Source organism: Marmota monax, unplaced genomic scaffold (assembly GCF_021218885.2).
Source record: "Marmota monax isolate L192 unplaced genomic scaffold, Marmota_monax_Labrador192_F-V1.1 WCK01_AAM20220418_F8-fsc00344, whole genome shotgun sequence".
In the NCBI taxonomy this organism is placed as follows: Eukaryota; Metazoa; Chordata; class Mammalia; order Rodentia; family Sciuridae; genus Marmota; species Marmota monax.
In genome coordinates this window covers 958,139-972,361 of record NW_026692430.1, presented here as the reverse complement: position 1 = coordinate 972,361, position 14,223 = coordinate 958,139, and the positions used below count along the sequence as shown (strand labels likewise).

At 41.7% G+C, this 14,223-nt stretch overlaps 1 protein-coding gene across 4 annotated transcripts in view; it reads left to right on the top strand.

The window, feature by feature from the left end:
* The first annotated feature begins 3,357 nt into the window (after positions 1-3,357).
* Fbxo16 (F-box protein 16) overlaps positions 3,358-14,223 on the top strand; it is a 53,716-nt gene continuing 42,850 nt past the window's right edge. For 2 of the 4 annotated variants that reach the window (XM_046442970.2, XM_046442969.2), the window contains exons 1-3: positions 3,358-3,716; positions 6,578-6,713; positions 13,105-13,209. In XM_046442970.2, coding sequence (XP_046298926.1) covers positions 6,615-6,713; positions 13,105-13,209 — 204 coding nt within the window. In that variant the 5' untranslated portion in view covers positions 3,358-3,716; positions 6,578-6,614. The remainder of the gene's footprint in view (positions 3,717-6,577; positions 6,714-13,104; positions 13,210-14,223) is intronic. The other 2 variants (XM_046442967.2, XM_046442968.2) reach the window with 2 other exon arrangements.

Sequence of the window (14,223 nt, the reverse complement as noted above, 5' to 3'; positions counted from 1 at the left end):
CTGTTCGCCTCGAGCTCAGCGACGACGCCAGCAGCTGTCCCGCACTGGCGCGGTGTTCCCAACTACGGAAGCGGTCTTCTGAGTGGCGCTCGGTCCTCCTTGCAAAGCGCGCCCTCCCCTGCTACAACGGCACCGCGACTCGCCAGCACCCAAGCCTGCGAGGCTGTCAATGCAAGAACACCAACACCGGCTCTGAGCGCCCGGGTGCAGACCTCGGGACTGGGGGGTCCGAAGGCGGGTCGGCTGTACCGAGGGGGGAACAGGGCGCAGGTAGCGGCGGGCACCTGGTCGGTTGCAGCCGTCAGGCTGACACACTGTGGCAGACAGGAACAGAATACTGGCCCGGGAGTAATTTGCATCCTCTTTGCCAAGACCCTATTAAACAGGTGAAGCTTGGGGCTAACTGGTGCTGTGCCCCATCTTTTGCTCTTTAGGAAAGGTCTCCGTTTTCTTTTTCTACGTAGAAGATTTGAGAACTAAAAAGCCCTTAGCGATCACCAACAGAGAATCTCTGTTTTTCAAATGATGAGATAAACGCCTAAAAAGGTTAGATGACTTATCCAAGCCACACGGTGTTGTTGTTAATATTTTCTTAGTTGTAGCTGGGCACAATACCTTTATTTATTTATTTATTTTTATGTGGTGCTCAGGATCGAACCCAGCGCGTCTCACGTGCTAGGCCAGCGCACCACCGCTGAGCCACAACCCCAGCCCCCATGCAGTGTTTTAATGACATTCAAAGCCGTGGCTGTTTTTCTTATTATTACACTTTACCTTTCTCTTCTTCCTCCTCACCCCTCTTCAACTTAAACTTCAGGGACATCCTTTTTGTTCTGTTGGTAGCACGCAGGACTAGTAATGTTGATCCTGTTGCACAAGTGAATGTACTCAACACTACTGATTAGTGTACCTAAAAAAACGGTTCAGATAACTTTTATGTATATTTTACAATTGTCTTAAAAGATGCTCAGATTTTAAGTAAACACTGAAGAGTTGAGCTGAGACATAATTTCCCATCAGAAGGTAATCTGTTTAGGGGATGTAGTTCATTGGTAGGGGCACCTACCTAGCATTGGGAGGCCCAGCCCGTCATAACAACAAAACTTCTGTGAACTGGCATAATAAATGAGACCTCCAACGACAATTTCCATTTCCTAATAAACACATAATTGTACAGCAACATTTCTTCTTTTTTTAAAGACACAGTGGTCCTTAGGCTGATTCTAGGTAAGCCAGCGTGTCCTGGGGAGCCAGCAGCACCTGTGCTGAGGGTGAGGCGGCAAGGCTGGAAAAACCTCTATGCCCGTTTTGTGTATTTCCAGATCCCTGTGGCTGAGGAACCTCTGCAGATGTGCTGCTAGGTGCATTTTTATTTGATTTACACATTATCCTGTAAAGACTGTCAGGCATAGGACACATCACAGCTCTCATTGGAAGGTGCGAATGATGTAGAAATGAATGTACCGACATGACTAAAAGTCCAAAATTTGTTTTTGGTGAAAAGCAAACAACAAGATATATAAATGATGATGGGGCTGGGAATGTGGCTCAAGTGATAGCACGCTCACCTAGCATGGATTCGATTCTCAGCACCACATAAAATAAAGATATTGTGTCCACCTAAAACTAAAAAATAAATATTAAAAAAAGATATATAAATGATGATGCCTTAAAAAATAACTAGTGTTAATACATGTCATTTATGAAGACTAACATATACATAATAATAAACAAGGAGGCTACACATTCATAACAATGAATTTCATGACTGTCTCTAGGCAGGCAGAGAGGAGAATGAGACCTGGAAATACACAAAGGACTTCTTGTTTGTTAAACACACACAAACCCAAAGTTAACATTTTAAAAAATCTCCATGGAGATATGTTATTTCTTATGAAAAAGTCTCTAAGGTATTAAGAATTGTAATACAAAAAAAAAAAAAGAGTACATGTATAATGGCAAAAAATAAAAAGTGTCTAAGGTTTTTTGTTTTTGTTTTTTTAATGATTGAGTTCTTCTGTGTAAAAGCAATGTTGAAGAACCACAGACATTGAGCTTTCTGTGTGTCACTATGAACACAGTAGAAATGGTGTGACTCACTCTCCTTTGGGGGAACAATAGACAGATGAGCTGCAGGAAGAAGGAGGCCCAGAAGGTTCTGTTGAGAGAAGAGACAAGAGGAACCTTTTGTCAGGGATAAAAATATTCAAATCCAACAGGGATAAAGTGAGATTCTATGTCCCATCTCGATTTCCTTCCATGTTGTAATAGAAAGTCTTTAATTAACATGTGGGAGCATCACATAGAGGCTCTGCACTCTTGACATTGTTAAAACTGGTCTCCTTCTGGAGGAACCTGTTTTGAAATCATAAATGTTAATTGGTAATGCATGGTAATTTAGTATTACATAGGCACACCTCCCCCAGGAGCCCCCACACACTCCCTAAAGGCTTTGTTTATTCATTTACATACAACCTGCTCATGTGGAAACCTCTACCTTGGAATTCAGACAACCTGGGTTCCAATTTCAGTTTGGCCACTTGCTGATCCTTTGTTAACTTGGGTTAAGCAACCACCTCCATGAGCTCAACTTACCTTTTTCTGCTATTTAAATTGGAGTCATACAAATGTTACCTATTTAAAAACTATGAAACACAATACAAATATAAGGTTTGTAACTTCCTTTGAGTTGGAGAAGAGTACATTATTTTAGGAAACAAAAATAGCCAGGAAAGTTGTTATTTTGTTTGTTTGCTTTGGCTTGAGGGAGGGGAGATTAATGCTGCCCATAACAACTGTTTTGCCTAGGCCAAAGAAGCTTGATTCTAAAATTTTGAACTTCATGGTACTTCATGGTATTCTACAGCTCACAGATGTTGGGACTGTGAGCCTTCTATTAGTTATTTACTGCTTTTTCAAGTTTCCTTATTAGATTTCTTTTTTTATCCATATATGCTCACTCCAGTCCTTGTTACAAGGTAGATAGTCAACAAATTTAAATAATTAAATTAGACCGGATTTTAAGATTTCCAAATTTAGAGTTATTGTTATTAAGGCATGCCATCTGCTGGTTCCCTGGTGTATCTGTCACTCAGCCTGAATTCATAATCCAATAAATATAAATTGCTGGGGGAGCACTTGTGGGTTTGCATGTTGGACAATTTCCCCCACGTCTTCCCATTTCCTGCTGCAGGTGCTATTCTTCCACCGAACCAGACGCAAATTCGTTTTCCTCCAACCCCATTTTACCTATTGGCCACTCTAAAAACCCGGCAAAGTGGAGTTCGCATTTCGGAACTCCGGAGTGACCAGAATAACATAACTGGGCATGCTCAGTGGGTAAGGGCTGATCTGGAACACAACAGCAGCACGTTTTGAATGAAGGTTTCCATGCCCCTGGTTTCCGAATTGCGTACCTTCCCAGGCGAGCGTAGCATCAGGATGTCGACGTAGCTCCACCTGCTTGGTGCCCACACTTTTTAATTTTATCTCGGTGCCCAATTTTGGAGCCAGCCCTCCTGGATGTCCCGGCCAATCAAGAGACCACACATTGTTGCCTAAGAGACCCCGGATGCCAGCGACAGAATTTATAGATGGTGATTGGACTAGGAAAGCAGGGAGGGGTGGGGGCTGGAAGGAGTCAAAGAAAAAGCTGACCTAGTGCAACTATGGCAACCCCAGCACTAGAGGCTTGAAGAGGGAGCCAGCTGAAAGAGGTGAGAGCAGCGGGCAGTGCATGGGAAAGATGGAGCCTGTCTTGGAGAGCTCTTGAGTCTCCCACAGGCCTTGTCGGTGCTCCTGGGGATTACATTTTCTTCTCACATTCCAGCTACAATTCAAGTGCCAGATGCTTCATACTTGTGAAATTAACTACTAATAATTACTTGCCGGTCGAGCACCAGCTCTTGGCAGTGTATTAAGAGTGCTTGCTTTGTTTTTAACTAAATGAGTATAAGGTGAATTCGGATACCCTATTACCTGACAACCTCCTGATAATATTTGAGATTGCCTAATGATGTTACAGTGTACAGTGGATGAATTGGGTGTTAGCAGAGAAACTCAATCCTATTCTGCTCTGTGAACTCCAAATACAAAGCTGGGAATCCCGAGTATTACCCCAGAACCCAGTTCATAATGTTCCAAGTTTCACTGTACATTTATTTCCACTAATTTTAATCCTCAAACCACTTTCCCCCCTCCCTGTTGTATTCATTCTTTCCATTGATTTAACAAATATTTATTGAGCATCTATTTCCTAGGGCTGTGGTTAGGATTCAGATGAGCGCTCTCAGAGATTCACATAAGAAGGGCTAGGGTTTTGCGGTGTTCTCAGGGTGGTTGGGTATTTGGTGTGTCTGGACAGAGTGCATGAAAGAAGGAAGGGATGAGGCTGAAAATGTAAGTTGAGGCACAGTCATAGTGGACCCAGACTTTCCTATTCTATCCTTGTTGGTGAGCCTACAAAGGTTTTTGAATTCATAAGTGACATCACTCATATTTTTAAAAAATCTCTAACAGTAGATCATGAGCTCTATTAAGACAGAAACTCTTTGTAAGCTTAGGACAGACCTCCTAAGTCTCTAGTGAAACTGTTAATAATGGCCATGGTGTGAAAAATGGCTATGGATATCAGATTGGAAGTGGACTCACCCTGGCTGTTAAACATGGGACTGGACCCATGCGTGGGCCATGAGGCCCCTAGGCCCTCTTTCTACATTTTTATTCCAAGAAATATTAAAGACAAATTCCCATTATAGGGAAAAGAGGTCACAAAGAAAAGCAACAGCAAGACTTATCTGTGGAAGGAGGAGAGGCAACTTCCTCTGTCTTATTGACAGAGCAGGACAATTGTTTTTGTGGATGTTATTTATTTATATAGGCTTCTGTCTTTTCAATAGTAGCCAGTAGTCTGTACTCTGAAATGTGCATGCCTGCAAGTATGCACATTGTCCGTGTTCTGGAATGGAAGGGAAAGGGAAAAATTGGAAAAGCATAATAATGAAAGATGAGGCAGGACTGTTGTCATTGAAAGGACTCTTCCCCTGGCCAGACCCACCTCCTAGAAACACACTCACCTCCAGCTGCTTTGAAGAAAGCTTGGTCCAGGTGATTTCCAGCTTCCCAGAGCCAGGAGAAAGAAAACAACCAGTGCAGACCCTTGGGGCATCACTGAGAAAAGTAGCTTTTTTTTTTTTTTTTTTCCTAATTTAGAAATGGTGTCCAGAATAAGTCAGATTGCTTCCTACCTAAAGTGGGAATAGAGGGAGTTTCTCAGTTTAGAGCAGGAGTTTTTAACCTAGACTAAGCAAAATTTTATGTTCATGGCATTTTTCTAAGGAGAGGATTCATAGCTCTCATTCTCAAAGACCTTTATGACTCTCAAAGAAGAACTCAAAATACCTGCTTTAAAAAGAAGAAAAGGGCCAGAGTTGTGTCTCAGCGGTAGAGCGCTCGCCTAGCACATGTGAGGCCCTGGGTTCGATCCTCAGCACCACATAAAAGTAAATTAATAAAAAATAGTTGTTGTGTCCAACTACAATAAAAAATAAAATAAAAATAAATAAAAAGAAGAAAGGTAGAACATCAATAACTATAACAAAAAGAAATATGTAATTTTTAGCTGGGCAGACCTAGACTCAGTGGCCATGCTTTGTACTTGTAATTTACCTGCTCACATGTATTTTTATTGCTTGCTGCTGATTAATAATACTGTAATGGAGTAACTTCATATGCCTTTTGTAACTTAGCTAAAAATATAGTGATTCAGATAATGAGCCAGTAGGGGCTGAGAAGAACCCAAGGATTCCTCTGAGGACACAAACACACAAACACATACATAGTGCTTTAATTAAAAGGAGGCAGATGTACACTAGACAACTAAAACCTACAGATTTCCCTGAATAAACTCAAGTCTGTCCATCTCCAAAGCCTCAACTTTGTTCATTACACCATCTGTTTCCAAAATATGTATGCATCAGCCTGGAAGTTTTGTGACTTGGATGTCAGACAGTTAAGAAGGAGGAGGAGAGTTACTATCACAGGGACAAGAATGAAGTGTTTACTATTGTACTTTTTTTTTTTTTTTTAGTTGTAGATGGACGCAATACCTTTATTTTATTTATCTTTATATGGTGCTGAGGATCAAACCAGGGCCCAACACATGTGAGATGAGCACTCTACCACCGAGCCACAACCCCAGCTCTGCACTCTGATTCTATATTTAAATATTTCTCTTTCTTAGCTAGGAGAGATTTTGTATGCCCAGCCCCCACTCTGTGATCCAATGAAAGCAGACTGAGACTGGCCTGGGCATGAAACCTGGCTCTAGCACTTGCTGTCTGTGTCACCTTGACTTCACCTGTGAAGTCACCTGTGTGTGACTTCACCTGTGAAATGAGCTAAAACCTACCACCTTACTAACTCATGAACTTACCCTGAGCATGCATGTAAAGTGCCTCACGTTTAAGATGCTCCCAGCGAGTGCTCTTCCCATCCATTATTCTGCCATCATTCCAAAATTACATGGCATTGGTATTTTTAATATTGTCAGGGTTATGTGTTTTGTTTATTCCAACAGGTATAGTCTTCTTTTTGGAAGAATATTCAGTTATTGCATGATGGCATTTGCACCTCCGAAGAATATAGAATGTCCTAAAATGCAGATAAAGATGAGTACCTGGACACCCCTCAACCACCAGGTTTTGAATAACCAGGTGAGTGGCCAGAGTATCTTCATCAGTTGGATCCATGTCTTAAAGAAAAAACTGGTAGTAAAATTTTGGTTATCATAATATAAACAGGGGCCAGGCCCAATCACACCTATAATCCTGTAATCCCATGTACTCAGAAGGCTGAGGCAAGAGGATCACAAGTTCAAGGTCAGCCTCAACAATGTAGCAAGACCCTGTCTCAAAATAAAAAATACGAAGAACTGGGGATGTAGCCCAGTGGTAAAGTACCCCTGGGTTCAACCCCAGCACTAATATATATAATACATATTACATATAATATATATTTATAGGTATATGTGTATAATGGATATATGTAAATTTATTTATGTGTTATATATTAGATATATGTATAATATATCTGTATAAATAGGAATTATTTAGTATTGTGTGATGGATGAAGTAAAGACAAACAAAGGATTTACTATAAAAAATTTATCAAGGCAGCGGAGCACAACAGACACTAGTATGGCAATTTGTAAATCAATGGATGTGTAACTGATGTGAATCTGCAATCTGTGTATGGGGTGAAGGTGGGAGTTCATAACCCACTAGAATCAAAGTGTGGAATATGATATGTCAAGAAATTTGTAATGTTTTGAACAACCCACAATAAAAAATTAAAAAAAAAAAAAAAAAAATTTATCAAGGGCTGGGGCTGTAGCTCAGTGGTAGAACACTTGCCTAGCACATGTGAGGCACTGGGTTCAATCCTTAAGCACCACATAAAAATAAACAAGTAAAATAAAGTCCCTCTTCAACCTCAAAATTTTTTTTATAAATTTATTGAAGCTTTGCTATGTGGGCTGAACTGGCAATAGACACAGAGTCCCTTGCTTAAGAAGAAAGTGGCTTTGATTTGTACTTTCTTGCAAAGTCGCTCCTGGTCTCTCTCATCTCAGTTGCCTTTTGTCTTCCATCACTGGTTCTCCTCTAGAACTACCAGAACTGGAGGAGAAGAGGAGAGGGTGGTCTTCAAAGAGTTCCCCAAAAGAGGTTTTCTTGCTAGAGTTGAGGTCACTGGGTAATGCTGCATATGAAATGTACCAAATGCATAAATTTTGACCTATTGCTCATACTATTCCAGTTCTCCTAAGAATATTTCCCATATACATTTTGGGGAAATTAGTAAAATGCACCAAACCAAGCATTGCAGCGGGTGGCTAGGGTGTGAGATTGGCCAGCCTCTGGGGGTATCCATTCCTGCTTCGGTGAGGAGTGAAAGTTACCAGTAGGTCTGTGAGCTCCTAATAGCAATCACTATATATAAGGACCACATCAGACAGTAGAACGAATCAGACATAACTTTCCTATGTTCATATATGAATACACAACCATGAAACTCCACATCATGTACAACCACAGAATGGGATCCTAATTAGAATAAATTATACTCCATGTATGTATAATATATCAAAATATACTCTACTATTATGTATATCTAAAAATAACAAATTTTAAAAAAAGAAAATAGCAGGGAGAATATTATGAGAGTGGATGGGGGAGGGGAGGGGTAAAGGAGAGTAATGGGGGGTTGGATATGGTCAAAGTACGTTACATGCTGTATGATATGCCACAAGGAAACCCATTATTCTGTATAATTAAAATGCACTAATAAAAAATGAAAAATAAATAAATTATGACCAAATAGTTAGCAGTAAAATACAATCAACCTTTATAAAACTGACCTCATTGTCTTGTTCCTACACACCAGTTCCTCCTCCTGAACACCGCTTTACATCATGTTATTCAGATCAAAAATCTTCCTTCTCCCTGTTGGGTCTGGGAGTTGGTTTTTCCCCCAATTTACAAGCTAAGAAATTAGCCTGTTGCTTATGAAGCAGATGACATTGCTATATCACAGTAAAAGAGACAGATTCCTGGGCCAGAGACAAAGAACATTACCCACAGCACAGCACTCAGGATGAGCAGCATGTTCCCCCTAGCTCTTTTGGTCAACCTCGTCCCACAGGGGTGATGCAGAGGGCCCGGATGCATGTCACGGTTGCAGTGGGTGATGCAGTGGGTGAGCGTTATAGTACGCATAAGCAAGCCTGCTCATCCCTCAGTGTTGCCTTCCTGCAATCCAACCTGGATTTGCAGGTGCTCAGGGCTTTGCATTCTTGGCATGGGCAAGACATTCAAGAGCAGCAGAGGCCCATGGAGAAGTGTCTACCATCTTGCCTCCACATCCGGTTCATCTTCAAGTCCTGTGAATCTTCCTCCTTGACTTCTCATTCAGGCACCTTTTCTCCATCCGCCTGTGAACCTCCAGCTCCACATTCTCAGATCAGATCCCGGGGATCCCTTGCCATATTGCAAGGGGTAATCCCCTAGCTGGTTTTACTACCTCTGTTCGTACCTACCAATCTTCTGTTGGGGTCCCAGGATGATCTTCCTAGAATACCAATCCTATTACATGAAACTGAAAATGGGCCCCACTCAAAAGGGTGACTTCCAATCCCCATGCATATCCTTTAGGCCCCTTCATAGACTAACTTCAGCTACCCTCCCGGCTCCACCCATCCTGCTCCTCCTCAGCTCTAATGCATCAGGCTGAGGTTCTCCCTTGTGTCTCCAGTGCCTGGGATGATCCTGGAGCACAGTAGGTAGAGCCAGCACAGATCCCTCCTGGTACCCTTTCATTGACTCTCCTCTTCTGATCCCATCATCGTCTTCCTTAGCCCAGAGTCAGCCCTTTACTTCTCTAACCCTGACAGATGTGCTAATCCCTCCAGCAAAGCCGCCTCTCAGTATTCTCTGCTCCTCTGACTTGAAACACGAACGATTTCTAAGAGATAGAAGAGCTGGGCAGGAATGGGAATAGTGAGAAATAAAATGAAGAGAGCCTAAAAAGGAAAAAGATAAGGAAATTGGGGTTTGGGGGTGCAAAAGAACCAAAAGGAAAGGCAGATAGAAAGGTTGATCCTGCTTTTATCTATAGCCATGAACACCAAACAAGAATGTTGAAAATCTTTTTCTTTCCCTGTAACAATTATTTACTGAGCACCTGTTTGCAACACTCTTGGTGCACCGACAGTTTATATAACAGCTTATCTGCTTTCCCCCCAAAACTTCAGTGTTTAATTTTGAAATCTGTTTTCCCATAGAATTGTGAAGGTTTTACTCACATGTGAAAAAGTGACTTGAATTGAAATACAAATTTGTTGGATGCCCTGATTTCCAGAAAATTTTCTTGAAAAATCAAGAGTCTTGATCAATGTAGCTGCCATGGAAAAGAAATTGATTTAATAGCCAAAAAACACCTGAATGGGGCTGAGGACATAGCTCAGTGGTAGAGCACTTGCCTAGCATGTATGAGGCACTGGGTTTGATTTATAAATAAATAAAATAAAGGTATTGTGTCTATCTACAACAAAACAAAACAAACAAAAACCTGAGTGCTTTTCACAGGTTGGGTAACTAGAGATATGGTTTTTTGGTTTGTTGTTGTTTTTTCTGGTGGCTCTAGGGATTGAATCCAGGGCCTAAAGAATGCTAGGGAAGTGCTCTACCACTGAACTATACTCCCAACCCCAGGAAGCAGATTCTGAGATGAACATTTAAAGATCACCTGCAGGGCAGGAGAAGGGAGGCAGAGAAAGATGTGGGGTTTGGGGCAAAGGAAGAAGGTAGGCTGGAATGTACCTCCACAAGGCCTCTATGACCCCATGGTATACCCTGAAGCCACCTGGTCACCCAGTGTTTTAGTCAGCTTTTTCACTGCTGTGACTAAAGGATCTGACCAGAACAACTAAAGAGGAGGAATAGTTTATTTGAGGTCTCACGGTTTCAGAGGTCTTATTCCATAGAAGGCTGGCTCCATTCCTCCAGGCTCTAGATGAGGCAGAATATCATGGTGGGAAAGGGTGGTGGAGGAAAGCAGCTCATATCATGGTGACCAGGAGGCAGAGAGAGAGACTCCACCCTCCAGATACAAATATATACCCCATAACTATGCCCCAATTCCCACCTTCTGCAGCCACACCCTACCACTTCACTTAATCCCATGAGGGATTAATTCACTAATTGGGTTAAAACTCTCACAACCCAATCGTTTCTCCTCTGAACCTTCTTGCAGTGTCTCACGTGTGAGCTTTTGGGAGAAACCTTACATCCAAATCATAAACCCAGAGTGATCTTACAATCCAGCAAGGGGGTCAGTCCTTCACACTTCCATACTGACCATTGAGTGGATGTTAGCTGCTCCCTCCTCTCAAGAAGGCCTGACCTCGGCAAGGCAGCTCTCTCAAGCTCATGGCTGTCAATCAACAGCCTCCCCCCAGGTGCAGGAATAAATCCTTCAGTCGTGGGGTGGAGTCACTACATCACAGCAAGTCTTACATTGCTTTATCTTGTTTTGTTAATGGATTTTGTCACATTTACTGATAATTTCTAGAGAAAACATTTGTTTTATTGTTTAGAACTACCCTGTTCCAAAAACTTATATTTTGGTTTAATTAGGTTCTAGTGTTGAGTAAAATTTTTCCTTTAAAAATTGTTGCACATGCTGAATGCAGTGGCACATGCCTGTAAATTTCAGAGACTCTGGAGGCTGAGGCAGAAGGATTACAAGTTTGAAGCCAGCCTCATCAACTCATCAACTTAGCAAGACCCTCACCAACTTAATAAGACCTTGTCTCAAAAAAAAAAAAAAAGTTCTGGGGATATAGCTGAGTGGTAAAGTGTCCTTGGGTTCAATCCCCAGTACCAAAAAAAAAAAAAAAAACCCCAAAGATAACTTTGCATGAGTGTAACACACACACACACACACACATACACACACACACATGTATATCAATGTGTATAGACGGTACATAGAATTTGTATATGATGAGCACGCCTGTAATCCCAGCAGCTTGGGAGGCTGAGGCAGGAGGATCATGGGTTCAAAGCCAACCTCAGCAAAACTGAGGTGCTAAGCAACCCACTGAGACCCTGTCTCTAAATAAAATACAAAATAAGGCTGGGGATATGGCTCAGTGGTTGGGTGCCCCTTAGTTCAATCCCCAGTACCCCCCCCCAAAAAAAAGATTTATATATGATTATACAAAAAAAAAAAAAAGGAATTGTATATGTCTATGATTCCCCAAAAAAGTTAGAAGGGTATTGGTGGCTAGAGGCGGGTGTCTGTAGAAGAGACCAGATTTCATTTGTTTACTTTTATGGTGCACTATGTTTCAAATTTTAATTTTAAAGTGAATACAAATAAAACAAAGAACAATGACTTTAGGAACTGAAAATGTGCTCCAGATCAGCTGTCCCAATAATTTCCTGCAGGCCTTGAGAAAGTCACTACCATTTCTGAACTCTGTCTCCTTTGTAAAATGAATGGTTTAGGTCAGGTGACCTCCAAGGTCCCTTTCATATCTAACATTCCGACTGTGTAAAAGGGATTAAAAATAGATGTCCAAGGACACGGTGGCCAAAAGGCAACCACACAGTAATTTCAAGGGGTTTTCTACACTTCAAAACCAGGACATTGCCACCAAAGATCAATGCAATCGTGAGATCCAAGTTCATTTTTGTTCGAGTCTTGTCTTCTATTCTGTGGTACAATGTGAAGTACATAACTATCTCTGACTAAAATAAGAGTCACAGGATTTTAACTTCACAGCAGGCTTTAAGCAGAGAGACTGAATTCAAATTTAGATGCCTTCAAGAAACAAAAATGCAGTAGATTACAAAGTAATGCAAGCATGAGAACTTTAAGTGGAGGAATGCTTTAAAAGTATGGACCTCTTTGCCAAACAATGTCATCATTAAAAATGATCCTTACTACTGACAAAAAGTAACATGCTGACAAATGGGTTGATTTGATTGGCTGTAGCAATCATTTCACTATGTACACCTTAAATATATACCATTGAAAGAAAGAAAAACAAGCGATCCACATTTATTTCTTTGTCTGCATTTCTTTTCTTTAATCCACATTTCTTTTTTTTTATTAAAAAATTTTTTTAAACCTGTACTTATTTATTTTTATGCGGTGCTGAGGATCAAATCCAGTGCCTCAAACATTCTAGGCAAGCACTCTATCACTGAGCCCCAATCCCAGCCCCATAATCCACATTTCTTTTAGAGACAATTTATACATGTAGTACATTACATGTTAAAACGGTTTTGTGAGAAAAGGCACCTTGTTGCCATCAATCAGCCATAATTTAGGAACCCTGAAATATCTCCCTCCTACGCTGTAATGATGTCACATGGTGAAATATGTAATTGCAGTGTCAACAGACTAAAATAACAACCGTGGGATTTTGACTTAACAGCAGGCTCTGGGTAAACTGTGATATAAACAGACTGCAGCATTCTGCATGAAAGGAAGATCCGTTTTAATACTTCCATTTTGCATAGACATTTTGTCTTCCAGCTCTTCAAAATGAAGAACCTGATTGCGAATCTTTGGAGTGAGGATTCGCTCCAAATTGGGGACCGTAAGACCATCAGCCCCTACCAAGGACCTGACAATGAAATGGTTAGCTCCAAATCATCTTCCTTGTCAAAGGTCATGTCAGAACCTGATCTGAGGTCTTTTGATTTCCAGTCTGGTGCTTCTCATCTACCCCTTCACGCCCACCAGTTTCGACTTGGGTGTAGACGCCTGAATGACTGGGTTTGCCCTGACCCTACTCATACAGTGCCTTTGCTTCAGTCAGAGTAACACTTCTACTCCCACCTCATTCCCTTCCTGCTGCATTTAAATTTTTTTTCTTTTCTCTTTCTTGTCTTTTTAAGTTAGTTGTAGATGGACCCAATACCTTTGTTTCGTTTATTTATTTTTTGTGGTGTTCAGTATCTAACCCAGTGCCTCACATGTGCTGGGCAAGTGCTCTGCCACTGAGCCCCAGCCCCAGCCCCCTGCTGCGTTTTTATAGACTATCCTGCCCCTCCCAGTGAGTGTCCTCTGCTTCCTATGAGCCACAACATTGGTGGACACCATGAGGGTGCATCCCAACCTCCTTTTCAAATCTCAGTTGTGGCTCAGAACCTACGCTTCTTCCCATTGTCAGACACAAGTTCATGGAGAATTTAGGGCTGGAATTCAGGATGGGGAAGACCCAAATTCTAGTGAGGGACCAAGTGTAGAGGGGAATTGAACAGAGTTTACAACCAGTAAATTTTAAAATATCTATGAAAATAACCTCTTTGGTCTTCAGCTTGTCCTTTCTAAAATAAGGAAATCTAACAAAAAGAGCTTTAGGATTTCTTTTAGCTCTGAAATGCTATGACTTCTGAAGCTCTCTGTGGTTATTCAGTTGGCTAGTCTAGGATCTGCTCTGGAACCTGCACCGGCTGGCTCTGTGGAGCATGCAGGAGAAAGGGGTTCTGGTGGGCTTGGGATCAGAGCCCACAGAGAGCACGTTCAAAAACTGTGGAGCTCAGTGCAGCATGCCTGGGGAGGGAGCTTGCTGGCAAGCTGGCCACCCTGGTGGCTTGGGTTGGGCAACAGGTGACCAATCTGGAAGAGTTCAGGATGTGCTGGAATCCA